The 25,537-nt window shown below is 42.2% G+C and overlaps 1 protein-coding gene across 1 annotated transcript in view; it reads left to right on the top strand.

The window, feature by feature from the left end:
- HMGA2 (high mobility group AT-hook 2) overlaps nt 1–25,537 on the top strand; it is a 106,977-nt gene that overhangs the window by 62,359 nt on the left and 19,081 nt on the right. Inside the window, exon 4 of the mRNA XM_017822211.1 lies at nt 22,088–22,120. Within this exon, the coding sequence (XP_017677700.1) occupies nt 22,088–22,120 (33 nt within the window). The remainder of the gene's footprint in view (nt 1–22,087; nt 22,121–25,537) is intronic.

Below are 25,537 nucleotides of genomic sequence, written 5' to 3'. Positions count from 1 at the left end.
ACCAGAGATAAGGCAGAACTGCATCTCTGCTTTGAAGTTGTTTCTGCTTGACTTTGTGGTGTGATGGGACCCAATAAAATGTAAACAACACATTGCTTTTTCTACTACTTCTCCTTTCTTTGAAATGTCTCACACGCCTTCTGATGACATATCACAATAATGGCCTGAGGGAGCAGTACAGCTCCTTTTGAGAAAAAAATTGCAATTTTTTTTTTAAAAAACCTTTTATTTTAAAATTCTGAGTTCAAAAAACACCGTTTCCAACTGACAGTTTCAAACCAATTAATTTTCACATTCACCACTTACTTTGTTAAATTATCTATATTTTAAACCAATACCGAAATGTTTAAGTGAACATAAGCAACTGGATTTGTTTCAGAATTTACTAAAGTCACCCAATCTTTTTCCAGAAAAAAAGAATTTTTTGCTGGAATTTTCATCTCCAAAATTAAAAGAGGGAAGAATCAGATAGAAGGGAAACGAGCACGTTGTCTTCCATGTGCTGCACATAACTTCTCAAATTTTCATCCTGCTGAACAACACTGTGTTTGGAAAATGTTGGGGGAAAAGCTGGGTGTACTGCAAGTATGTTGGAGACCTCTTATTAAACTTCGATCAACAGGCTACAAGTGAAGTCATTGTGGCCTGTAACTCCTTTCTATGGTACTGTGGAGACCCTCCTCATTTTTTCAGATAAGAACCTTAACCTTAAGCACTTGATGGGCTTGTTTAGTTTGGAGGAAATGTGAGAGATTTGCTGTAATTTGGCCTAGTGGTAGCTCTTTTGGAGAAATCTCCCTAAATCTTCCCTTTTTCTTTCATCTGTTCATCTGGTTATCCATCTATCCATCTTGGTCTCATGGCAAAACTATCAGAGAAGGCAAGGCTTTTCTGATGTACCTGGGAGACAAGAAAGGCTGCCTGAGCTGACAGTCACAGGAATGGAAAGCCTCCAGAGACCCAGCTGACAGCTCTGAAGAGAGAATGAATGTGAATGAAAGTAAGAGGTTGCATCTGACAGATTAAGGGGAAAATGGAGTGAGAATGACTATGGTGCTGTGTAAGCTGACCAGGCTGTCTGGCCTGGACATGATGGACATCTGGTGGGATGCCTGCCTTGGTCATGCCCCATTCAGGACCTGTTGGGTGTGTTTCACCAGCTTCCAAGTCCTGTGTTTGCAATGGGACCACACCTGACAGTGTGCGCTTGTGGAAATTTGACATCTACAGAGAAGTGAGAGAGTACAGAAAGGACTCAAGGCACTGGCTTGACAAAAGTTCAGTTTCTTTAACCTTAAGGAGACAGAAGATATTAATGATCTCAAGGCCCCAGAGCCTCTCAGCTCTTCCATATCAGTTTCCAAAACTGAAGTGCCTGATGTTTTATTAACAGTTGCTGTAACTATAAACACTTGGCACCAGTCACTGTGGTGTCCAAGGACCTTCATGCGTTTTGGTGAATTAATTAAACATATTACAGCGTTTAATGCCCATGGTGGGAGATTCAGCCGTGGGCCATGTAGACTCGGAGTTGCATGGTTTGAGTGGGACACGATTAAGGGATGCTAGCTGTAATTCCAGTCGTGCATTGACAACGTTATTTTGTATTTGTTCTTTTTTTAAATTCACCTACTGAAACACTCATTGCCAAAAATACCGTAGGGATAATGAAATAATGTGAAAGCAACTTTATGTTCAAAATTACATATTTCATACCTCCTGAGAATATCTTGAGTGGTATAGATATTAGAGGTACTTTTAAATAATAGAGTCTTTTTTTCCAAGTCTACTGTAAGAATTAGTTTTGCTGTCCTCAGAGAACTAGTGCTATGAAGTGCCAATCATAGTTTAATTGTGATTCAGTATGTTAATTCCATGTGACAGTCTAAAGGTCTTTGAAGTCTAATTCTTGATTGTGTCTAATCTGTTTTTTTATAGTGCTGAACTTTAAGAGATAGGCCTGCAGCTAAATTGATGCAGGTAAATGTAGTCACGAGGTCACAGTTAACAGTGATTGAAGGTGAAGTCCTTCTAACATTCACTTGGAGACTAGAGTAGAGTCATGAAGGGGTCACTCCAGAGGTCAGTCTCCAGCCACAAGCTCACATTTTCTGCAGATCTATTTCCCATGTATTTGACTGGAAAAGGGTAAGAATAACTGTTTGAAAACTGTGGTGACTCAAATAAAATGCTATCCTTCCCGTGAAGTATAGGAAATATTAGCACGAGGAGGGGGAAGGCTGTGCTTCCTTGTGCCACTTGGCCTCTTTGAATACACTGAAAAAAGGTGTTGACCTCTGCCTCTGCTGGATGGAGTGGACTAGCAGATGAGGGTCTGCTCAGGGTCTTCTTCATAAACATACCCTTGAGTGGCCTGATTTCTCCAGGTGAAAAAAAAACTTGAAGGAGAATACATGCTCTGTGTGGAAGATAAGATTTACATTAGAGAAAACCTGGCATTACAGAAAGAGCCCAATGACAATTGTCTCCTTAGATCCCAGTGATGCTAATGAGTTCAGGTCTTCTTCAAGAGAGGAACAGATGACAGCATGTTTGTTTTGGACTTCATTCCAAGTTCATTGCTTCCCTCCTGCCCACAGCTATTGTGCAGCTGGGCTGTGAGCAACCATGTCCCACTGTTGCTGCAAGTTCCCAGCACCACCTCTCCTTTTCCTCTCAATTGTAGAGGTGTTGTTCATGAGCAATACCAACTATATGTGAGGAGATGTGTCCTCTCTGTGTTATGCACAGGGCTCTGATTACAACTGCAGCAAAATTTGAGATGCACTAGTGTGGGTTTCAGCCTGAGTAAGAGTTGACTGGAACTGGCTTGGAATTTTTTTAGGATTATTTTTTTTCGTCCAGAAACAGTAAATTGTTTAATCAGAGATTCCTAAGAGGAAGGGTCCATTTCAACGAATTTCCCATTTCAGTTGAAACCAATTCATTGTGTTGGTGTTTTTGTTTCATGAGCCTTTTTTTGATCGTTTAAAGGACTTTTTAACTTTTCTTCCTCGATACTTGAAATACCAGTTGCTGCATCAAACAACTGCCACTTCTCTGACCTTTAGCATGACATTTGTCAGATTGTAAGGCAAAGTCACTTTGGTTTCATGTTAATGGCATACCCTTTGTCTGGGCTTGTATGGAGGAACTAGAGCTATAGCTGGAAAGCAGAATGTGCTCTTTGATTGATAGCACCATGATCTCTTTTAACTTCAGGAGCTGCCTTTTCAGCCCCAGCTGCTTGGCAGGCAAACCAGTCTTGTGACCAGAGAAGAGCCATGATATTGTTACCGTCATGGTGGCTATTGTAGATCATGTACCTTGTGCAAAAATCATATAATTTGTCAAGTCCATTTTAGTGTTGAGAGGGAAACACAGTCTGAAAAGTTCTCACAAAGAGAGAAAAATGCTCTTCTTGTGCTAAATTCTGCACAAGATCTTCCAGAAAGATAGTATAACCTCTGGTAGGCAGTTACAATAACCTCATAAAACTGATTGGAGGTTGATTCTTTGCTCCTGCCAGAACACCAGAACTTGGCTCACTCACCCTTTGCATTTTCAGTTCCTATATGCTCGTGAAGTATACATGTTGAAAGAAAGAAGGCAATTGATCATGGCAAACGCTTGCTTAGGGGATGTGGTGAATTCTTCAAGACTTGCAGTCTTTAAATCACAGTTGGATGTTTTTCTAAAAGATATGCATTACTTCACCCTGAAATTATGATGTTGATGGAAGAATTGCTGGGCAAAGCTCTAAGACTTGTGTTGTGGAGGAGGTCAGACTAGGTGATGGCAATGGCACCTTCTGGTGTCTGGTGTATTTGGGGCTTTGTTAATTACTACAACCTAAAAACTGTGCCTCAGTTCAGTGTTTTATTCAGTTTGGTGTTACCATAAAGACAATTCACATTGTTGAAGCAGTAGAAATTATCTGAAAGCAAAGCTTCTTCCTTTCCAGAACTGTGTGCTGGCAAGAACTAATTGCCTGGATGGTACAGAGTGGGTGAGGTCAATGGAGGAAAAAGGATAAGTTGTCCTAGCTACCCCTTGCCAGTGGAGGACCGCACATAGCCGGCTGCTGTCTGTGAGCACTTCCTAATCTGCTCCAAGCAAAATCACTGGGATTAGTTCAATCAGTTTAAATGGTTGGTCTGAGCAAGCCTGGCCACTTTTGTCTGAAGGGAAGGGAAGGCATGCTGCAGTGCATGCTGATGGCAGAGCTGTGCGAGTGGCAGCTCAAGTTCTCAGCCAGCAGTGGTGTTGTCCTCATGTGGGAAAAGCATGCCTGTCTTAAGATTCAGAGCTGGCTCTCACTTTCCCTCTCCACTGGTCACTTCCCACCTTGGAGACTGTCTCATCAGGAAAAGATGACTAGGCTTCTCATATTGCATATCTAGTTATCCTGTGTCATGAGGCCTTTTGTTGCCATATTTGCACGCACTCAGCCCTTACCTGAATGCCACTGTAGTTATCTTGACTGCGCCTCCACCCCATTGAGCCTGGGTTACAGGCACATCCTTTGGAGAAGGATTTGTTTTATTTACTCATCTAGGAAGCAGAAGTTCACATCCTGTGAGTTGTACTGGCCTGCTCATTTCTGGCATTACTCTGCCACTACTACAAAAATCTGTTTATCGGCTCCCAGCAAGCAATAATTGCATTATCAACTCTATCAAGTTATCAGTGAACCTATAAAGCAGGTCTTTTCATGAACCCCTATGCCTTGCAGCCTTAGTGCTTGCAAAGCAGCACAGATGAAAGAGATTACTGGGCCTGGCATCAGTACAGACTTGTGCTGAGACCAGCCTCATTTAGTGCAAGTTTATTACCTGTGGAATTTAAAAAGGATGTTCAGTCTAGCATGTCCAACTGGCAGGAAGCAAACCAAGGCTTGATTTTTAATTCTGTGTAATATCCAAATATTTTGTTTCACAGGAACTGCTAATTTTTGTTTAATCTTTTCGTCAAAGTCAGCTTTAGTACTAAGGAGGCTGAGGTCTTACGTAGTCAGCAGTGATATTCTAGGTTTAAAGGAACGTAATCTGGTCAAGTGAAGGGGGAATCTGGTCTCACTTTAGTAGTTTCTGTTGATTTGAAGAGGATGCCTGACTTTTTAGGCAGTTATTAACAAAGGAGGCCTGCAAGGAAGATTCAGTGTGACTTATGGGCCTTCAATACTTGTTGGATGCCTTGAAATATAAGGATGTAGATGTCAAATGCCACTAATTCAGTTTTTAATTGCTCTTCATTCTCCTTTAGTTTCTTTTGCTACTTTTGATAATTCGATGTAAATAAATGACCTACAAGCAGGATGATGCCCCCACAGACACCTCATACAGCCCCCACACACCACTCTCTAGCTACAGGCCATTTGGGGGCTGCAGAGTTGACATGGTCTAAACCCTGGGAGCGCAGCAATGTACTGGTGTCCAGACTATTTGTGAGCAGACAAATTCGATGGTTTAATATGTGCTAACCTCCTCTTTGCTTAGGTGATGAGAAAATAAAAGCAGGGCACTCAAGTCACAGTCAGTGAATGGAATCCATGGACCTGCAGGCCATATTGAAAGCTAAAATTTGTAGGGATTGAGAATGATATGGGTTTCAGGAGTAGAAGCACACAGAGGTGCTCTGTTACAGCAGAGTATAAAACTTTGTTAGCTACTGACAAGGCTGTTTCTGTTGAAATATTATCAGAAAATTGTGTTTCAGATGAAAAATTTTGAACTGAAAGTACTTGCTCATTTCAGAAGATATTTTCTTCATAGAAAACCCCAAAATGTAACATTTTAGAGTCCATGCCAAAGTAGCGTATCAGTAATGAGTTTTCCTATGAAAAGGTGATGTCTCTCCTTCAGTCTGGGGAAGTATCTGTGGGGGTTACGTATGGAGCAAGGGGAGGTAGCAGAGGTGCATGTGGATTTTCCAGCTTGACTGAACTGTCCAAGACCTGAATGGAATCCAGATAGTTCAGAGGTGTACCGAGATACATGATATGAACCCATTCACAAGTTTCAGGCAGAGGGGAGGAAGAAGGTACTCACAGACATACCGCACTCATGTGAACCTTGCAGGCTAACTGTTGAACTGGTGTAAATTGGTCTGGGTCCAGTGACCTGGAGCTATGCAAAGTATGCATTAGGGGGTCGGATGCATTCAAGCGGATCTTGCTTTGTTTGCATTCATTCAGAAATTGTGCCAGTGTACAAGGCCTGACATGAGCATATATTTTAGAATTTAAAAATATAAATCTGGCTATTTTGAATCAGTATTTTTCTTGCTTTGTGTTAGTTATTTATGACACTGGAAAGTACAAATTAGCATGGATGCCAAGGAACTGTTTGATCTAAAATAAGGAAAATTCCTTCAAAGGGGAAATGTTTAAGGGGCTGATTGTTATTTATTTTATTTAGCATATAAGGCTTATTTGGATTTGTGTCCTGCCTGTGATTCCTGTGTTTGGAGCAGTGCTGATGGAAAAATGGTATCCAGCATTTTATGAAAGGTGATACTATGTCAACAGATAGGCAATGGGTTAGGACATGTGACAGTAATCTTCCATGGCATTCAGAGCATTCAGACCATATGCTTTAAACCATCAGTAAAATACATCTCAGAGCCACTTCCTTTCCATGTTCCCCTCCCAAGGACCAAGGGGAAACCAAGGAGGGGAGCTGGGGACTGCTTTGCAGCCCTCAGCATGGGGGTGCTCTCTAGAATGGAAATGGGCTTGAGGGAGCCAGAAGGGAACTGCAGAGTCTTCTCTCAAATGAATGAATGAATGAATGAAGTTCAAATGTGTAAGGAGTTGAATTTGAGATTAACTCGGTTAAAACTTGGCGCTAATAACACCAAGGTCATGGGTTCAATCCCCTGTGTGGGCCACTCACTTAAGAGTTGGACTTGATGATCCTTGTGGGGTCCCTTCCAACTCAGAATACTCTGTGATTCTGTGAATGGACAGGGTGGCAGCTGTGTGGTGTTAGCAGGACCTGGTGGACTCATGTGAGGTTTGCTTGTGAATATTCTCTGACTGTTTTTTGGATGGTCTTGTTGCAGCAAAGTCACAGAAATAAATGGTGGAAGCATGGCCATAGGCTATTGTTTTTAATCTTGCTTTCCTGCCCTGTCCTGTCCTGGTTTTCATCTGTAGGTTGTAAGAGCCTTTTAACATTTGTAGTTTAACATGTGTAGTGTGCAGAGGGAATAAAGGCTAAAGAATGTTAAAAAAATATTTTTGTCTTTGGAGGCTAGCGTTGGAGAAAGATTATTTTTCAACTCAGTTAAAGCTCATTGTCAAGACGTCCCATCTCTACCCACAGCTTCTACTCAGTGAATGCAGCAGTCGCAGGTACAAACACAAGTCCCAAAAGTCAAGAGAATAATTTGGGATCACTTTGGAGTGCACATACAACCTGGGGGATCGTGGGAAACCCCCTTTGTACCTCTTTGGCTCAGTCTGGAAAACTGAAAGTTCAGACTGGAGGAAGTACCTCAAACCACAAATAAACTGTTCTATCCATTTGAAGGTAATGGGCCAAAACCTGGTATTTTTACTCAGGCAGAACTCTCACTGAACTCGTTGGGCAGTTCGTCTGAGAAAGGGTATCAGATCTCTCTCTGGAGTTATATGTTAGGACCAGCATTTCTGAACCTTCCACTGGTAGTGCTCATCTGCCCAAAAAACAGACTACTTGGGAAGGGAGCAACAACAGAGTCCTGTGTGGAGGCTGTAAAATGGTTTATATTCTGTATTAATATTGATTTAGCAATCATAAAATGTTTTAAAATTAAACATTTTTCTGTTTAAATGTTAAACATTGGCATTTCTCCTCATCTTGACTTTTAAATAAGCCTTGAAGGTGACTGTTAACTGGTTTGCAGTCATTTCTTGCCATCTCTCCTAGATAACTTTTTAGTAGCACAAAAACTTCCAGGCAGAAGGTACCAAACAGCTAATTGTAATTGCAAGGGTTATTTCCAAATCTTCATCACTGATTCTTCCTGTTGAGAGGTGTTCCTTACCATTTAAACTTTCTGACTGGCAGCCCTGGTCATCCAAAGTGTCACCTAGATTGATATTTCTGAGTTCAGCACAGCGTGGAGGGGAGCAACCTACTCAGGCCTCCTTGGAAGTTCAGTGACATCTTCCTTAATTGAGTAAGAAATGACTCAGCATTTTATGAGCATCTCTCAACACAGTCATAATTTTATCACTATGATGTTTTAAAAGACAGCCCTTGTGCAAGCAACCTCTGAGTCAATGCTAGCTCTCAGCTCTCTTCTGCCAGAAAGACCTTGCCGTCAACACTGACCGCTGAATCTATGTACCTGGGCAGGACTCCCTGAAGGGGGGAAAATTCTTAGCTGGTTTGTGAGAGTCCTTTTATCTGGAAAAGGGAATGGTAACTTTATACCTCTTTGCATTTCTTCTTGGGCAGGAGAAGCAAACTAAGCTCATACAAGTTTGGATAGCTTTGGATCTGCTTGTGCCAGTGCCACATCTGCAGCCTAGACTTGCTGGCATAGCAGCAGCTTTCAGTCTTGTCCCTGCACCATGACAGAAGAATCTGCATTACCCTTGGCACTGTGTAACACGGAGCTCCCCAGCAGCAGGATGGCTTTGTGCTGGCCATGGCAGTGCAGCTCCCTGGTGTGCATGGGGCTGGACAGTTAATTCAGGGAAGCTGGTGATGAATGCACGCCTATGCTGCACCTCATTCGTGCAGCCAGCCAAAAAGAAAGTTCCCTTTAAACCAGCCAGTAATACTCAATGCCCTCCCTTAGCAGTCTCCAGTGCTGCAGCTTGAAATAGAGATATGTCTTGAAACACCATCATACAAAAAATTGCTTCAAGGCATTCCTCCCAGCAGTGATTCTCTGGGATGTGTTCTCTTAGCTGAGAAGAGGCAAACTGCAAGAATGTTCCCACAGTCACGCTTCCTCCTGAGCCATGGAGCGAGATCAACAGACCTCCACAATTAAAGCCATTTTTAGAAATATTTCTACCTTCAGTCCAGTTGCCTCATGCTCACCATTTGGTATGTTTCTCGGTGGCAGGGTGGTCTCCTTGGGAGAAACAATGGGCTGTTGTGGACAACCCTCTCCCCCCGTTATTTCAAGAAGCACATGTTTCCTGACACGAGCATGAGGGGATGTAACATGCAGCCTCACCGCTCACTGCCCCAGCCGCAGCTCCTCAAAGCAGGTACTCTGCTATGCACTGCAGGGCGTGACTCTTCCCCACCAGTGTAAGCTTGGAAGGAGAAAACAAAACAGACAAAGATAAGTTTGAAGTGGTGGGAAGAAGGATGCTAAAGCTGAATGGACTCCTTGTGGTATAGAAAATGGATCAGAAATGTGCAGCAGGATTGCAGCTTCCTTCTGACAGGTCCCCTCCTTCCTGCCCAACCTCATGGCTGTGCTGAGAATGCTAAGGCAGTAAAATTGCTAGAGTTTGTATTGGTGGTCACCGCAAAATGCCCCTGCGGGGGAAAAAGTGCTGAAAGGCTGATGTTTATTTTGGGGCTATTTGCTACAGCTGTTGTGAACGTGGCAAGGCTTGCAAGTATCTAGCTGGGGGCAGCTTTCCTTCTGCTGCCCATGGTCCCAAAATACTGCATTCTCACACTCAATGAATAAAAGAGTAGATGGAAGACATCCAAGTGCCTGCAGAAACCATGCTCAAGCATCCTGTATTCCTTCAGGGAAATAAATCCTCTGGCCGCATCCACCACCTCATTCTTCAGTGCTGTTTGCCTAGCAAGAAAGGATGCACTCAGACATCAGCCCTGCTGCAAAGGAGGGCTGGCCAAGCAGGAGTAGACTGATGAAACAGCTGAGTCACTCCCATACTCCTGTAAGGGTAACAGGGAGAGCTGCCTGTGAGGCACACATCTTTCAGCAGTGAGTTGTTTTGTCTTCTCACTATTAATCGCTAATGACCATGAAAAGCTAGTGAGAGACCAGCTAGGACACCCGTTTCTCTGTCATGCTTTCAGGGACCCAAATATTTTGGAATAATGAAATAAATGTTGTCAGTCCAAAATAATAACACTTTACAAAGTGGAAATGTAAATTTCCTGCGATATTCCTGAATAGCAGGTGCTATTTCCTGAGATATTGTTTCTCACCTACAGGAGAATTGATATTATGAACTGACTAAGGAAAATTATTATGATATCAAGCTCCATCGATTAAAGTAAAACAATGAGAGCATAGTAAACTGAGTAAAGTAACAAGCAAGAGAAGGCTTGGATTTTGTATGTTTGTTGCTGGGGTTTTTTCTAATGCTGTAGGCAATGAATCTGGCTAAAAGCAGAAACACTCCTTTTACAGAAAAGGCAGCAGCAGAAAGGAAATAGGAGAAAATGTTAAACATTAAGTTCAATTGCTTTTGAGGGCGTAAGCACATAATACGTAATAATTCATAGCATTAGTATTATTAAATAAAGAAATAGCTGGGTAACGAGTTAAATAATACCTGTATGTGTCCAGCAAAGCAGACAAATGCTCACTCAAGCTTCCAATGTGGTCAGGAACAAACATACCTGTGTTTCTGCTAACTAGATTTTTCTTTGAAAATAGGACAATCTGTTGCTGTCAGTTAAAACTCACAATTTTGTTTTTGATTTCCTATAAAGGAGGCAAACTGTTAGGTTTACTGGTCTGCACTTCATGTATCTCATTTGAGTGAAATCCATCTAACATTTTCTTATGTACATAATACTGTTTTCTCAAGTGCATTCAAAACCAACACCTACCTAAAGCAAAGACTGATAACTGATTTTAAATTGCTTGTGAACAGGCATTGCAGCATATTCCTACATATATATAACTTTATAGCTGGAAGACATATAATATATTGGCTCACCCTTTAGAACATCTAAGATTTGTTTTCTTCAAGTGCCTGTGGCTATCAGATTATATAGGCTAACTGAGAAACAAAGTAAATACCTCCAAGGACACCTGGCTGCTGTGCTGAGATTCCCTTTTATTTCTGATTCACTTAGGAAAAATACCTTTTCATGGTACTCAAGAAGGTTTTTGTTGGAGGTGTTGCTTTTCAGATGAGATGTAAAATCAAGGCCTTGACCACTTGTGGTCATCAGAGTTCCCATGGCACTTTTCAAAAGAGTTGGGGTTTTGAGCCTGGTGTACTAGCTAAATTCAAGTCTGGATAATTACATCCTTCCTCCCCTGCCACATACACTGGATACGCTACTCTTCACCTCATGCCCCAACTGTATGTAACGCTGTCTTGTGCTGTTAAAGCTGCTGTCAGCCCTCATCCCAGAAATGGCTGCATTGCAGCGCAGAGTGAAACAGATCCCTTTAAAAGGTTCCCATGTCACTTCAAGTGTGCAAATCACTTTAGGATCTGCAGAGATGGAAAGGATATTCAGATATAAGATTACATATTTAAATATTGTGATTGCTTTTAGTTATCTGATATTTATAGCTAAACTTTTCATACAAAAAGTATGGCCACAATACAGCCATCTTGTGTGCTTTGGTGGACGAAAAGAAATATGAACAATGTATTTCTGTTTTTCCTCTCAGTTCCTTCCACATAATGGGCAGTGCAAAGACCTTGTTCCCGTTTGTGCGTAAGCAGAGGAGGTGGTGTGAATTTGGTCCCCTTCTTGCCTGCCATCTCTCCTTGCCACTTTCATTCCTCCATCCTCTCCCTTTGGATCTTTCCCACTGTGCAACCCAACCAAAACTTCCTGGCATTGTTCCCTACTAGCCTAAGATTTCCAGAAGCACCTAGGTGTACACACACTGACCCAGGTTGTTTCTCCACCCCTCCTCCAAATGCTGTCCTTCCTTCGCTGGTGGCCTCCTTGTTGGCCATGGGATTTGCCTGGGAGAGCAGTGGGCTCACAGCAACCTGTGGTGTCCGTGGGGCTTGCCTCAAAGCACACTCTTAAGGCTCCCATCTCAAGAGAAAGCCTTGCTTGAGATTAGGCAGTCATGGCCATAGAATGTGGGGACATTTAGGTGCCTGGGAGCCACTACCAGCAGAAAGACCTTGCTCTGCACCATTACCCTTACCTGTTAATATCTAAAGTAGCAGAGTATCCTTGGCCACATTGCTGCCAATGCTAAAATGATCATGCAGCTGCTGTTAAGCAGTCTGGTGCTGATCTCACCGAGGCACATTGTGTTCAGAATCAAGTTTCTGTCTACCCAGGGTACCTAATTCCCAGAAAAGGTATGCCTCTCTATGCCAACTACCGAACCATTTGGAGACCAGCTCTCCTTCTTCTTCATCCAGCAAGCTGCTTTCACCTCTTCTGCCATGACCACCTAGCCACAGATACTACCAACTGGTATATTTTTGGCATGTCCCAAGCCACCGAGGTTCCAAGCACAATAAAATGTAACTAATTGGGAGATGGAAGCACTTACCTCTACCAGAGTAGACTCTGGAACTGGTTTGAACCAAGGGCAGAATTTAGCCAAGGACAGGATTTAGTTGAGGTTTTTTTGCAACATGAAAAATCAGGTTTTGTCACTTCAGCAACAGAAGCAACAAAATATGGAAGAGTTTTCAGGAAGTGAGATGAAATATCCATCAGTCCTGTTCTCTGAAATAACCTGCATTTGGTAAAATCTTCACAAGCCCTGCCTAGCAACCCTAACATTTAAAAACCGGCTACTTTCCAAGAGGCCGATGGAGCTCTGTGAGCAAGGAAACCACTTTAAGCTGTACTAGAGAGTGGGGCTGTAGTAAGGTGCTCCAGGCGCTGCATTCTTGATCTGGTATCGGGTTTCAATACTATTATGAAAAATCTGCAGGAGATTTGCATGCATACCTTACACACATAACCTTTGATGTTCACATTGTTAGATCCAAGCAACAAGTAGGATCTTTAGGTCATATGTAGCTTCCAAAAGGGTATTAAGTAACTATAGCTAGACAGTCAGGTAATTGTCCTGTAAAATTATGGTCGCATTCTTCTCTCCTAGACTGGGCTAAATTCAGAGTCTGTCCAGGGACATAAATAGAACAACTTCAAAATTACACCACGATTATCAAGAACAGAATCTCTTTCTTGCTCCCTCTCTTCCCCCTTTTTTCACTCTCAAACCAGGGGAAGCATGTGTACTCAGACACTATTCATATTTCTGATGCTGTTGAGAGGCTGACAATAGGATATTGTAGATGTTGACTTTGCGATCTTTTATTAAATGGGTTCTAGCTAGATAAAAGAGAAAATGGGTTTGCCACTGTTGTTTAAAATATACTGTGTTGCATGGATTTCACAATGATTCATGTGATGAAATTGCTGTTAAGAGTAAAATCACACTAGAAATGCAATGCGGTGGTGGCGGGTTTTTTTGCTTTGCAGGGAGGGCCTAGAAGTCAGGCCTTTGAACCTAATGAATGTAATTTCCATTTAAAAAATAAGAATATGAACTGAGCTCAGTATTTAACATGCCACACACCAGAATGATCCCAAAATATATCAAGCCAGGAAGTGGATTAATTACAACAACTCATCACCAAGCCCCTGGTATATTTCAAGTACGTGGAAAATGTATTTCTGTTTTGGACACTGACTTCTTTGTGAAACTATGCCAGAATATCAGCAGTCTCTGGTTGGACTCTGACAGACAATCTTAGCAGCATCAGTGTCCTGGAGGCAGTAATAATTGTCAAATCTATTCAATAGAGAGACAGAAATCAGACATCTGTATATCCCAGACATAGAAAAACATCCCCAGCCAGCCATGTGGCTACCAATGGATCTGCTCAGACAAAGAAGTTCAAGAGAAGTGCCTCAGGCCAGATCCTCAGCTGCAGAAAATCAGCCAGGCACGGTCGATTGGCCTTCCTTCGCTATGTGCCTTTTCTTTGGAGAAAAACCCTGCCCAGCCATCACAGGGCAATGGGAGGTCACGGAGGCAATGGGTTGGATGGGAAGAGGAAGCTCCTGCAGGAGCTTAGACCGCCCTTGGGGCTGACCACATAAGCTCTGTACAAGGTGCTTTGTTTACATCCCTGAAGGGGTAGAAATGACTGTGCCCAAAGGCTGCCTATATCCCTTGTATCCTTACCCCAGTTTGTGCAGATGAGGGGACAGATAGCTCTTCCTAACAATGTCTAGAGCTGTGTCTGTGCTCAGTGAGCTGAATAGTGCCTGAACACAGACAGTGTCAAGTACTGCCCTACAGTTTTCTGTGCCATGCAGCTGGAAGCATTCTTTCCTTCGCCATCTTGTCCTCTGCCACATAACAGATGTTGTTAAGGAAGGAGCACAACCCAGAGCTCCTTCTTCTAGGCAGTCTGGAAGACATGGCTCCGTGCAGTAGGAGGAAAGGTGGTATGTATGCAAGCCAGGATGAGGTCCTGAACTGGATTGTTTTCTTCTATTGGTGAAGTCTGTAGGTTTTCTATGCAGATCACAGTCTCCTGCACCTGCCTTAACTAGTGCCCACTCTGACGCTGTCCTCCTCTGGTTGAGATGCGCCTCGCTAAAACATGAAGTGCAAATCTCTGGAGGCTGCAGCTCTTGTAGCATGCAACTAAACTGAAGAAACATGCCACAGGCTGCCACTGGGAACTACCCAAGGGAGGACACAGACTCCTTAGCTCGAATCTCACTACCTTCAAGGTAGCTCGAATGGCTGCCTTTCCAGGGTGATGAAGGTGCCTAAGGGCCAAGGGAAGTGCATGCTGTATTTGCACCAGTATCCTCCTTCAGGAGCTCTTATGAAGTGCAGGTCTGGGTTGTGGCATGGCCATTGCAGCAGCACTGTGGCGGACATGGAGAAGGTTAGGGTTAGAGTTGCCACCTGATACTGCTGGGACACTGCTGTAGTCCCAGTGTTGCCCAGAGGAGCAGTTTACCCCTTGTTTTCCATCACTGCCACTTCAGTTCTTTGTTCATTCCTGCCTCTAAGCTTGGGCCAGTTGTTGGCAGAAGCTTTCATAGGCCTGGAAATGAAACTGATTACTTGTATATAAGCCTTCATTGTGGAAAATGGGGATGTGCATGTTTTCAGACTCCTAAATTACTGAGGACACTTACCAAATGAGTGAAGGTTTTTGTGACCTTAAAATGAGGCAAAGAATGAACATAGGAGATCAGAAAGACGAATGTTACCTGACAATAGTTACATTTTGAGCAAAATCACTGAAGTTTAGAGTTCACTTTCCAAACAGCAGCAGATTTTGCAGCAGATTGGCTTGTTTGGAACTTTAGAGTGCCATTTACTCTATTGCCTTACTGGAGACCAGTGCAAAGGTCAGGGGGATTCCAGAGCTCCTGGCAGTCAGGTCCAGAGATGATTCCACTGATGACAGTTTGCAGCTCTGATCAACTCCATGCAGCCGTCAGTGCTTCTGTTGAGAATGGCCTCTGCAGCAGGAACTGCCCTGGGTTTTCAGTCCATATGGCAGGAGGTGCCTGATCAAGGAGAGAAGACTCTAAAACGAAAGTTGGAACCAGATGGTAATGTGATACAGTGCTTTCCACCTCTAGGTCATCAATTCAAATCTAGCCTGTTTAGTCGTGACCAAAAATCATTTCCACATGGGCCAAGAGAAATGCATGGTGAACACAGGAGTTGCTGTATCCAAACAGACAAGATAGTCTGGAGATAAATAGCACAATAGTTATTTGTCTGGAGAGGTCTGCAAGGTATAAAGCTAAGTAGTTTCCAATCACTGTATCCCTGAATAATGAGGGCTTGGTTTCTTTGCGAGTAACTTATAATTTATTTCTGTCTACTAAAATGTAGGGCTTTTTCTTTACACTATAGGTAAAAATAACTGAAAACTCCCCTTTGGCTTTCTCAATAGTCGACAGACTATATGTAAGGAGTTATAAATAGACAGACACATATGACGTTTGCCAGACAAAAGAGCCAGCTCATGTTTCCTTATGTGTATATCTAAAAAACCCTCAATACTGAACTATGTACTAGAATTATTCTGAAAGACAGAAAATGTTTCATAATATTTTAGCAGCAAATGCACAGGATGCCAAACTAAACTTAAGCCAAATGCATCAGGAAAGCTTATCAAGTACATGATGGATGATAATGAAGAAACAGGGGAACCCAATAATGCAGAGATGACTCTGAACACAAGCAGTCAGCAACAGGAGATCCTCCTGCTGACAAAATGTATTGATCTTAGCTCAGTACACCAATTTAAACTTTGCTTGTAGTATTGAACCACAGATATAAGGCTTATTAAATGGCTATTTCATAAGCTGCATTACCCTAAATATTTTATAGAAATGTAACCAATACTGGCTGAAACATTATAAGAATTAATAAAAATCTATCAAGAGCACTGAACTGACAGCTACTGTGCTTTGAGTTTTGATTATATCCTTGATAAGCTCAACAGAATATTGTTGTGCTTGAACTAACAGTTCAGCTAGCAGATGAATAAAAATGATGGGTTTTCCCCTCCCCTTCTAATCATTAAATTTGTACTTATGAAGATCTGTAATGGTGGGAGGAAGGTTGGGTCAAAGCAACTGAAAAGTAATGGATTATATGAGCATAAAAGAAAACAGAATTTGATTCTTTAATAAATTCCTTTCACTGTTTTATTCCTCTCAGAATATAAAACCATTGCAAATGTAGCAATTCACAGATGATTTGTAGTGAAGGTAGGTTTCTGTAAACAAAACGTATGAAATCCTAACCCTGATGAAATCAGCTGCTTGACTTCCATTGGATATATACATACCTAACTGGATATATGTGCCTTTGCCTGAATTTTCAGACTACCGAAAGAGTTATTTGAAGGAGCGTGTTTTGAATTTGCCAATTAAAATATAAAATTTTGTTACCAGTCAAATGACTATTAAAAGTCACTTTGTGTACTTGGAAAACTCTCATGCTTTCTGCTCTCCTCAACAAATGGAATAGAAATACTCTTTACTATCAACTAATTGGTGCAGCTCCTGACATGCTGCAGGCTTTTCCAACATCAGTCAAGGAAGGTCAGTTTAAAAGCTAATAAATATTTTTTAATGACCTGACATTGTATTTGGTATTCAAAACTCAGAGGATTGCCAAGTGGGATAGGAAATAAAGAATAGTTCCATAGATTTTGCCAGAATTCTCCACAGATTACTATTAGCCTCATTTATGGGACTGCACAGAGAACTGTGAAATATCCTTTGAACTCTAAGGGCCAGATGGTTTTGCTGTTAGATTCTGATGACCCACAGCAGTGTGCATACACAGACATCACAGTTGCCAGTTGACTGCAAACATGTGATGGAGGCAGGAGAATTCATGACCCGTGCTTCCAAAACACAAGCTAGTCCTACTTGGGCAGAGTGGACTTCCCCCATCACTATTGATGGGATAAAGAAGCATTTCTGCTACTGCCTCAAAAGGGAGATAATTTCTTAAGCAACCCATGAGCATACCTTGACCTGAGGAGCAAATGGGAGGCACATCGTCCCATGCAATCTGGGGTAGATTCCTGCTGATGATCAAGAAGCTGCACGTGGATTTGTTTGAAGGCGAGGGTTCTCTGGTGGGCTGTGTGGGCCCTTGGTCCCAGGGCTGTATCACTCTGTTGGAAGAGGGAGAAAAAGGCTGGACTCAAACCAATTAAAGCTGTAGGGCAAAATGGTAGTTACTCTGCTCTCATATGGAACTGCTTGTAAGACATGATTTATTTTGGATTATATTGGTTTCAACAGATATAATATGAACTTGCTGATTTTTCAAAGATGTGTAGACAAAAGGACTAAATATGGTTTTACTCATCTTTTAATTTAGAACTACAAGTGTTTGAGTGACCTATGAAATTATTTTAATGATCTCTGAGCTGTCAGCACTATAAATGTCATCTTAACTGAATAGTAGTTTACACCATGGTCATTTAGTCTCACCAGCAGAGCTACCTCCATGGAAATGTCATGTCTGTGTCAGGCTGTTGGAAAAAAACAGAGAATCACTGTTGCCAAGAAGCATCAGTCAGACATTTTCATAATACTCAGTTTGAGGAGGAAGACACAAATACAAAATCTAGGAGCACTGTGAGTGTGCAGCTTGCCCTTGGAGCTTCAGGCACAGCAGTCAGAAGATGATTTGCATTCAAACCGGTGCTTTTATCTCTGATCATTAAAAATATGTTCCAGTATTGCTCGTAGTAGTTGAAATAGACTTACCCATATCTACCCTTTTCCTTCCTTAGCTTTCTAATATTATGAAAAGTCACAGGATAAGAGGACTCCAGTGAATGAGAAGTGTGACAAATTGAATTTGATACAACTTTTGGCCACTGGTACAAGATGAATATTAATATATCACATGATATACATTTTCTCATATAGAATGCAAGGAAATTGTTTGATGGTAGGCTGTAAGGATGCATCTAAGATAGTGACAAAGAGTAAAGTAACAGAATTTGAAAATAAAAAAAAAGAAAGAGGGATGTGGTGACAAAGGAGGAGTGGAAGAAGTGTCTTTTAGAAGATAGACAGTTGGACTTTGAGCATCCAAAACTTACAGCAAAGATAAAACAATCAAAAACTTCCTATACATTCCTTTTCAGGTGTTTTGTGGGTTTTTTTCTGTTCAAAGTTAGGAATATTAGCCTGAAGTTCTACATTGTTATCTTTTACCTTAGCTCACATACTTAATATTTAAAACCCGGCAAAAGAAATACTTCTGTATTTTGGATTTGTTCTTGCATGATGGATATTTGAAGACCTGGTCATAGGATTTTTCCAACACTGTCACTTGTTCTTTATGTCTCATGTAGATTTAAGAAAGATATTTAATGTTGGCTTTGTAAAAAACCCTGAAGTTTGCTTTGAAGTGTATGGAACTTCAGCTGATATACATGCAATGTACAACAGCTGTTTTTCAAACCTAGGATAAAAATGAAATGTGAAAGTGCTGTGTTGCATGAACCTCTCCTTACTTAGGATCACTGACATTAGTGAGAGAGCCTCTGACAGAGTAGAAATTCTGCCATGTTACTCTGCAGGCTCCTGGCGGGGAGAATACAGAATAGTTCAGAGCTCTCGTGTCTTGTGTACAACTTTATTTTCCTCCAGAGCACCTCTTTAAAGTCTCTTGTCTGTGGGTATTTTATGGTTCCAGTCTTCTCAATAACCAAGGCAGATTCTCTTTCTTTCCAGTTAGTTGAACATGCAGTTGCAACACGCTTGTAAATCAGAGATGTTTCTTTTGAAGCTCCAAAAAGATAACTCAGTGAACACAAAGTTTAGTGAGTTGAGGCATTAGTATCTCTAGTGTGTCAAAAAGGTTCCAAAGGCATCACATCCACAACAGTTAAAGAAATGAGAGAGGTACTTTTGAAATTTCTTGTTACTCCTCTACACCTCAGTTCTTCTGGGCATGGTGACCTAAGTAAGCATGCAGTCCTTACAGGATTGGACCTTTCTGGATTTATTTGTCCAACTAGCTCTCCCACACAGCCAGGCTGAAGCAGGAAAAGCAATGCCCCTGAAAACTGGCCCTTGCAGTGATTCAGCTGCCACAAGCCATAGCCCTCAGTGTGACATGAGTGGGCATGGCTCCTATTATGTCAGTGGTGTGTGCCACTAATACCAGCTGAGGGACTAAGCCCTGCTTCTGAACTTGCATAGCTGAGCTGCTTCCATTTAAGGGAGAAAGCATATCACACACTGAACTCCAGATCCCAAATCCAGTGGAAACCTAGCTGGCAGTAAGCAAGCACTGCCAAGGAGCAGTATGATAGCAAAGGTCTTGAATGACTAAGATTCTTACAAGCCTTGGTCAGTATGAGAGACAGTTTCCAACTGGGCAAAGTACAATATTTTCCCTCTGCTTTTTATGAATGGCTGGATAGGACTGTGCTGGAGTCGGAGTCCCCTGTGGAAGCCATTCACAAAAATAACAAAACAAACCAAACACACACACAAAAACCTTTCTAGGTCCAGTCCAGAGCCACTGGGTGCCAGAGGCTGGAAAAACATGCTGGCAGCTCAAGCCCCAGCTATCACTGAAAGTATTCAAGGGGCTTTTTGGTGGTCTGAAAAGTATGAACTGCTGTATAGAAAGGCAGCTGGTAGAATTACTGTGACACATACTAGGCAGAAAGCCAGAGCTGGCCTTGTTTCAGACATTGTCTTTCCTCTCACTGAAGTGTCAGGACAGGACCTAATTCATGGAAAATTTGGTGAGCTGGCAGCTCTTTCAGAAGATTTCATTGAGCCACAGTGTGTGAGAGTCACATGAATGTAGAGTGCATGGCCAAAAATATATGGGGATTTCTGAGTAGGAGAAAACAGTCAGCCTCTAAAAATGTCTGTGGATTTCATGTGGTTTGGGAGTAAACACATGCACAGGTGTAATCAGAAGGCAAAAAAAAAGAAAATAAGGTGGAAAAGCATTGGTGGCAGATTACAGAAGAGCTCAGTAAGTTCCTTAATTATGAGAGATTCCTTTGAAACAAATAATTCCTTAGCCCAAGGGCAGCAAATGTCCATCGAGTTCAGGGCTTGCAGTCCACCTGGAGAAGCCATCAATAAAACGTGTGCCTTGATAATACTTGCTCCATTGCAAGGGAGTTTAATGGAAAAAAGAGGGTCCGCCCTGAAGTTTAAAGACAGACCCAGCTGTCATGTAATTTTTTTCCTCATATTTATTTGAGAGCAGAATTTGGAGCCTGAGGCACAGATACAAAAATATAACAGCACTGGGATTCTGCTGAGTTAGAAAAAGACTGAAAATAAACAGAGCATCTCTTGTTAAAATGGGACGCTTGTGATGGGCAGTCTGAATTGAATCAGTTACATTTAATTTACATTTTCATTGATCCTTCCCACTGAAATATTGCTCTGAAAGGCCAGTTACATTGAACTGCTTATTCAGAAATATTCCAGTTATTTCCTACTACACTGTCATGAAAATTAGGTTTTTGGCCATGCAGAGGGACAGCATATTGGCTTCTGCCCAAGCAAGGCACTGAAATCGTGGCTGGGATTGGGATAAAGCAGGAAGGAAGGGCAGAAAGAAAATCATTGGGTGCGATTCATAGACTTTGAAAACAGTGCAGGGAAGGGGGGTAGGCAGGAGCTTTGCCTCTCTGAAGTAAGAAAAGCTCTTTTGTTCTTTCTGTGTCAGGATTTCATCCTTCATCTGTGGTTTTATTGTTCCATGCTGCTCCTAGCACCCACAAGCATCATCACATCATATGGGTAGTGGTGGTGGATTTTAAGCGTGTCTGTATTTGTTCCTTAATTAGTACTCCTCCTCCCCCAGGTGGGGATGAAGCGCACTGGCACCTTGGTGGGTCTCTTGACTCGTGTGAGGACCATGTTTCCCTGTCCTGGGTGGGAGCAGCCAGGAGGGAGACTTGCTGAGGAACCACTGGGGCACCAGGTCCTGCATAGGCAGGTGGATACAGCCAACCTGCCTGAGGATGGGCAGTCCCAAAATCACATCAGTAGACTCAAGAGGGTCAGCACCTGAGCATCACCTTCATGCAAAGTTCTGAAACCAGAGCTTCCAAGGCCGGAACCACTGCCCACCCCAGCCTCCTGATTTTGGCAGGGATGGCTTTGGTCATGTGGGAAGCCATGGCTCAGGAATGGGGCTATGTGTCCTTCACCTCTCTGTCCAAGCTGTGCCCCAGCTGTGCTCACGACCAAGAGAGAGGGCTTCCCCACAGCAGGACACTCCACTCATGGCTGAGAGAGTGTCGTAAGAGAGAACTGCATCAGTGTAGACAAAAAAATACAGTTATAAAATCAGGCCACTCCCATGGTCTGGTAAGTTAATAGAGCAAAGGAAATCTAGCAGTGCCATAGAAGAACTGAAAGATGTAACACGCTAAATTAGACTTCACTTTGGTTTTAATGATACAAACTTAACATACTCCTCTTTTTCCATGGTAATCTGAACTACTTCAGAGCAAGATAGGTGTAGGAGAGGCTGGGTGTGAGAGCTGGGTATGTACATCTTTCCACTTCTGAATGTGGGCTTTGCCTGTGTTTTATTTCTATTGCTGAAAACATTTTTCCTAGCATTTGTGAAATCACGGTTAAGTGCTCTCAGGGAATTTTGTTTCTCACTGTGCTTTTGTTTTACTTTTCAGCCTCAACAAGTGGTTCAAAAGAAGCCTGGTCAGGTAAGAAAAGCTAATTTAAATTCTTTAGACTAAGTGAAATAGCTTTTTAGTATTTCAGCTGGTCTCCTTTACTGTAAAGAAAGAAGGGAAGTACATCAGTCGTATGAGCTGGGGGAAAGCTGTTGGCTTGCTAGGCACAACCATCAGAGCAATTCACGTGATGGCCCTTGGGAAAGAGAAGGGGAAGCAGTGGATGGTGCTTGCTTAGAATTGTCCTCTTTCTGCATGTCTCACCTTGCAATGGTAATGCAGACACACGTGCACACCTCCATGGTGTGAGTCCAGCATGTGATAGATATCTCTGTGTATCCTGAACATAGGTAGCTGGGGACTGCATTACAGCAAGGAGGGGCATATGCATAAATCCAGTCTCCCCATTGGTCTAAAGATTCCCTAAATCCACAAAATAAAATAGACTGAACTTTGTAACTAGACTGGATCCGTCATAAAGACTAACACATTTGAATTTTTTGTATTGGATGGTATTATTCTTCTTTAACACTCTGGACAGATGCAAGCCGCAAGGTGAAACCAGTTAAACACTGCAGTTACAGTCATCTTCATTTTCTTTTCCCAGTCTGCCCTGTGTTAAAAACCCCAAGAACCTAACTCTAGCACTCTTACATGTGCACCAGCAGAAAAGCCTGTGGGCATGAGAGCAAGTCCATCCTTGGGTCTCCAGAGTCCATGGGCTGTGCTGCTGTATCTCCATGCAGATGGATGATTGCTGAGTCAGGAGCATAAGGGGTCCATAGCTTTTCTGGAAAGAGGTCTGCTTTCAGAAGGGAATAATACTTTCACTTTTCCACCTTATGGTTTTAATACATTATTGTACAGTGTATATTGTTGTAATATCCACTGTAATCTGAATTAGGATCTGTTACATAAGAAACAGAAAACATCCTAACCATAAGTTGAAGGGGTAAAATGATGTAATTCTCCAAAGCATGTGCAGGAATCAGATTTCTACAAAAGAAATCAAGACAGTCTCAGCAGTGTGAATCCATGCACAGGTTAGTGTCTCTGAATGGTGGACATAACATACAGAGTGAATGTAGTAGTACTTTCAAGTAAGGTCAGTTTTGCAAGGACAGGTAATGTCTTTTGTTGGGCCAGCTTATGCAAGACACACAGTGTAAGTTCTGAGGGACTTACTGTGTATAACCTTCTGACTATACCACACAATTTAAAACACAAGTTGTTCTAATAAAAGATACTTCCCCTCCCTGGTCTCGCTTATATCCTTCAAATGTTATGGCTGCAATCAGGCTATTCCTGTTACAACATGATAGTAAATCTGCCAGTGCACAAAGCCAGTTATCTCCTCTGTGGCACCTGAGAGACTCAGAGGCTTAAACCCTGCTGTGCAGAGGAGGCCAAATACAGGAGGCAAAGACTCCCAGGAGGCTGTTTGTGTTGCCTTTTCTTCTAGTACATATTACTGGGGTCAGCAGGAAGAAGGGATCTAGAGTTGGTGGCTGTGCCTGAAGCCTAGCCTGGCAGAAACCATAGCTGCCAATGGCCTGTGTGGTGCCACCAGGTCTACAAGATCCCTGGGCATTACTCCTGCAAGTTTTGTTTGAACAATAGTCGTGCAAGCCTGAGTGCAAGACAGTAAGAAATGCCAGAGACTGAGGCTGGTCTGGGGTGTAGGAGGACAAAGAGGGGACCTGGACTCTGTCGTCTGGTAGGAGAACAAAGTAATGACAGATTTAATTGGTGGCAAAGTGACATAGGCGCTTGAACCAAAGCACCGGTGTTCCCTGTATGAATTTTCCTGTCCCTCTGCTGAAGCACTGATTCTGGTGGGGATGCTGTAGCGTGTTTCAACCAGGATGCCACCGCTCCTGCAGCAGTGCCTTGGCAGCATCTCTGTGGTCAGAGACAGAAAGAGAGAGGGAGAAAAGAAAGTCCTTTGACATTGCCATTAATAATGGAAGTGTTTGTGCAGAAAGCAAGGAGGCACAGAAGAATCCATGAAAAGAGAGAGAAGGCTGTTTACAACTCTCCAGTTGTCACAACTGAGTAGTGAAATAACACTTTTTAAATTATTTTTAAGCCATGTCTTTACACAAAGAACATTTCTTTTTTTTAATCCTTGGCCTGAAGGATGTTCAGTGAAATTATTGACATGTCTTTAACCCTTCCTGGTATCAATAGACCCTGCTCCCATGCTTATGGTAGCACAGAATTGCAGCTTTGCTGGTATAGGTGCATGGCAGAGAACAAAAATTATTACTGTGAGCAAATGCCCATGACAGTGTTGTCCTCAGGCTGAAAGAAGGAGAGGTAAAACAATGTAATTCCTGAGACGATCAGGAACTTCATGCTGCTGGGTTTCACTCAAGTCTTGTTGCCTTTCTCTGATTTCTTTTTATACTACTGAATTTCCCTTTAAAGTAGGGAGGTTCAGACTGAGAATTAACAACAAGAACATGAGCTAATGCAGGCTTCCTAATCTGAGCTGTCTGAGGAAATAGTGATAAATTGTGTAAACATGGGGACTACATGGAAGTTCATGGAGGATAATGTAAATCTTATACTACATTCAGAGCAACCTCTTCCTTTTCCATCTGTTTCCTTCAAAATATCCTCCCAGATGGCTTTACCATGTGGCAGTCTGGATTAAGTTAGGAATGTATCCTGTCTTCATCATTGGGGACTGTAAGAGGTTGCAGTCAAGAACTGCTGTGTGATGGTAAGCCTCCCTTGGTACAAGTGGCAGAAACTCTTGATCAGGATTCATCCCAAGTGCTCTCATGTGCTTTGAGTTGTAGGTGTATTCTCAAAGATTTCCATGAGCGTTAGCATACATCACCATTACTCTTTTTATTGCTGCTAGCATCTATATCTCTTGGGCTTGTGTAATTTTTTAAAATACAGAAGCAGTAGGACCAGATAAAATTCTCATTTTATGAAAAACAGCTCTGTTCCTATAACCATTTCCCAGGTTTTAAGCATCATGCAGGGCTCTGCCATGCTCTAAATCTCTTTATGGATATCTGCTGTCCAGTTTGGGGCCATACAGATGCCTGTATAAAGTTTTGCAATATCTTTAAAACATTCCCGGAGCTCTCAGAATTTACCACCACACAGACAGTAAATAGCACCAGTAAAATCCACTGGAAATCTAAACACCCATATAATTAATACAAACCTTTGAATACTGTGGTCTACACACATCTTTGTGGTGATCACTGATGCATACTCTCACAATTACTTGAGTAAATGAAGAAAAAATAGCCAGACAGACTGCATGACATTGGTAGGTTTAGCACTTTCACATAAATATTTGCCTAAATCTCAAAACAAGACTCTTTGAAATCTTCCCTGTCCCCAAAGAATGTAGAGCCAGATTTTACAATCAAGATGTAGTAATATTCTTATCAAGGTGTGAAAATAAACAATCCAAGTAGA

The sequence above is a fragment of the Lepidothrix coronata genome, unplaced genomic scaffold (assembly GCF_001604755.1).
Source record: "Lepidothrix coronata isolate B3197 unplaced genomic scaffold, Lepidothrix_coronata-1.0 Scaffold95, whole genome shotgun sequence".
In the NCBI taxonomy this organism is placed as follows: domain Eukaryota; kingdom Metazoa; phylum Chordata; class Aves; order Passeriformes; family Pipridae; genus Lepidothrix; species Lepidothrix coronata.
The sequence above is the reverse complement of the archived record's forward strand: the minus strand, read 5'-3'. Positions and strand labels throughout refer to the sequence as shown.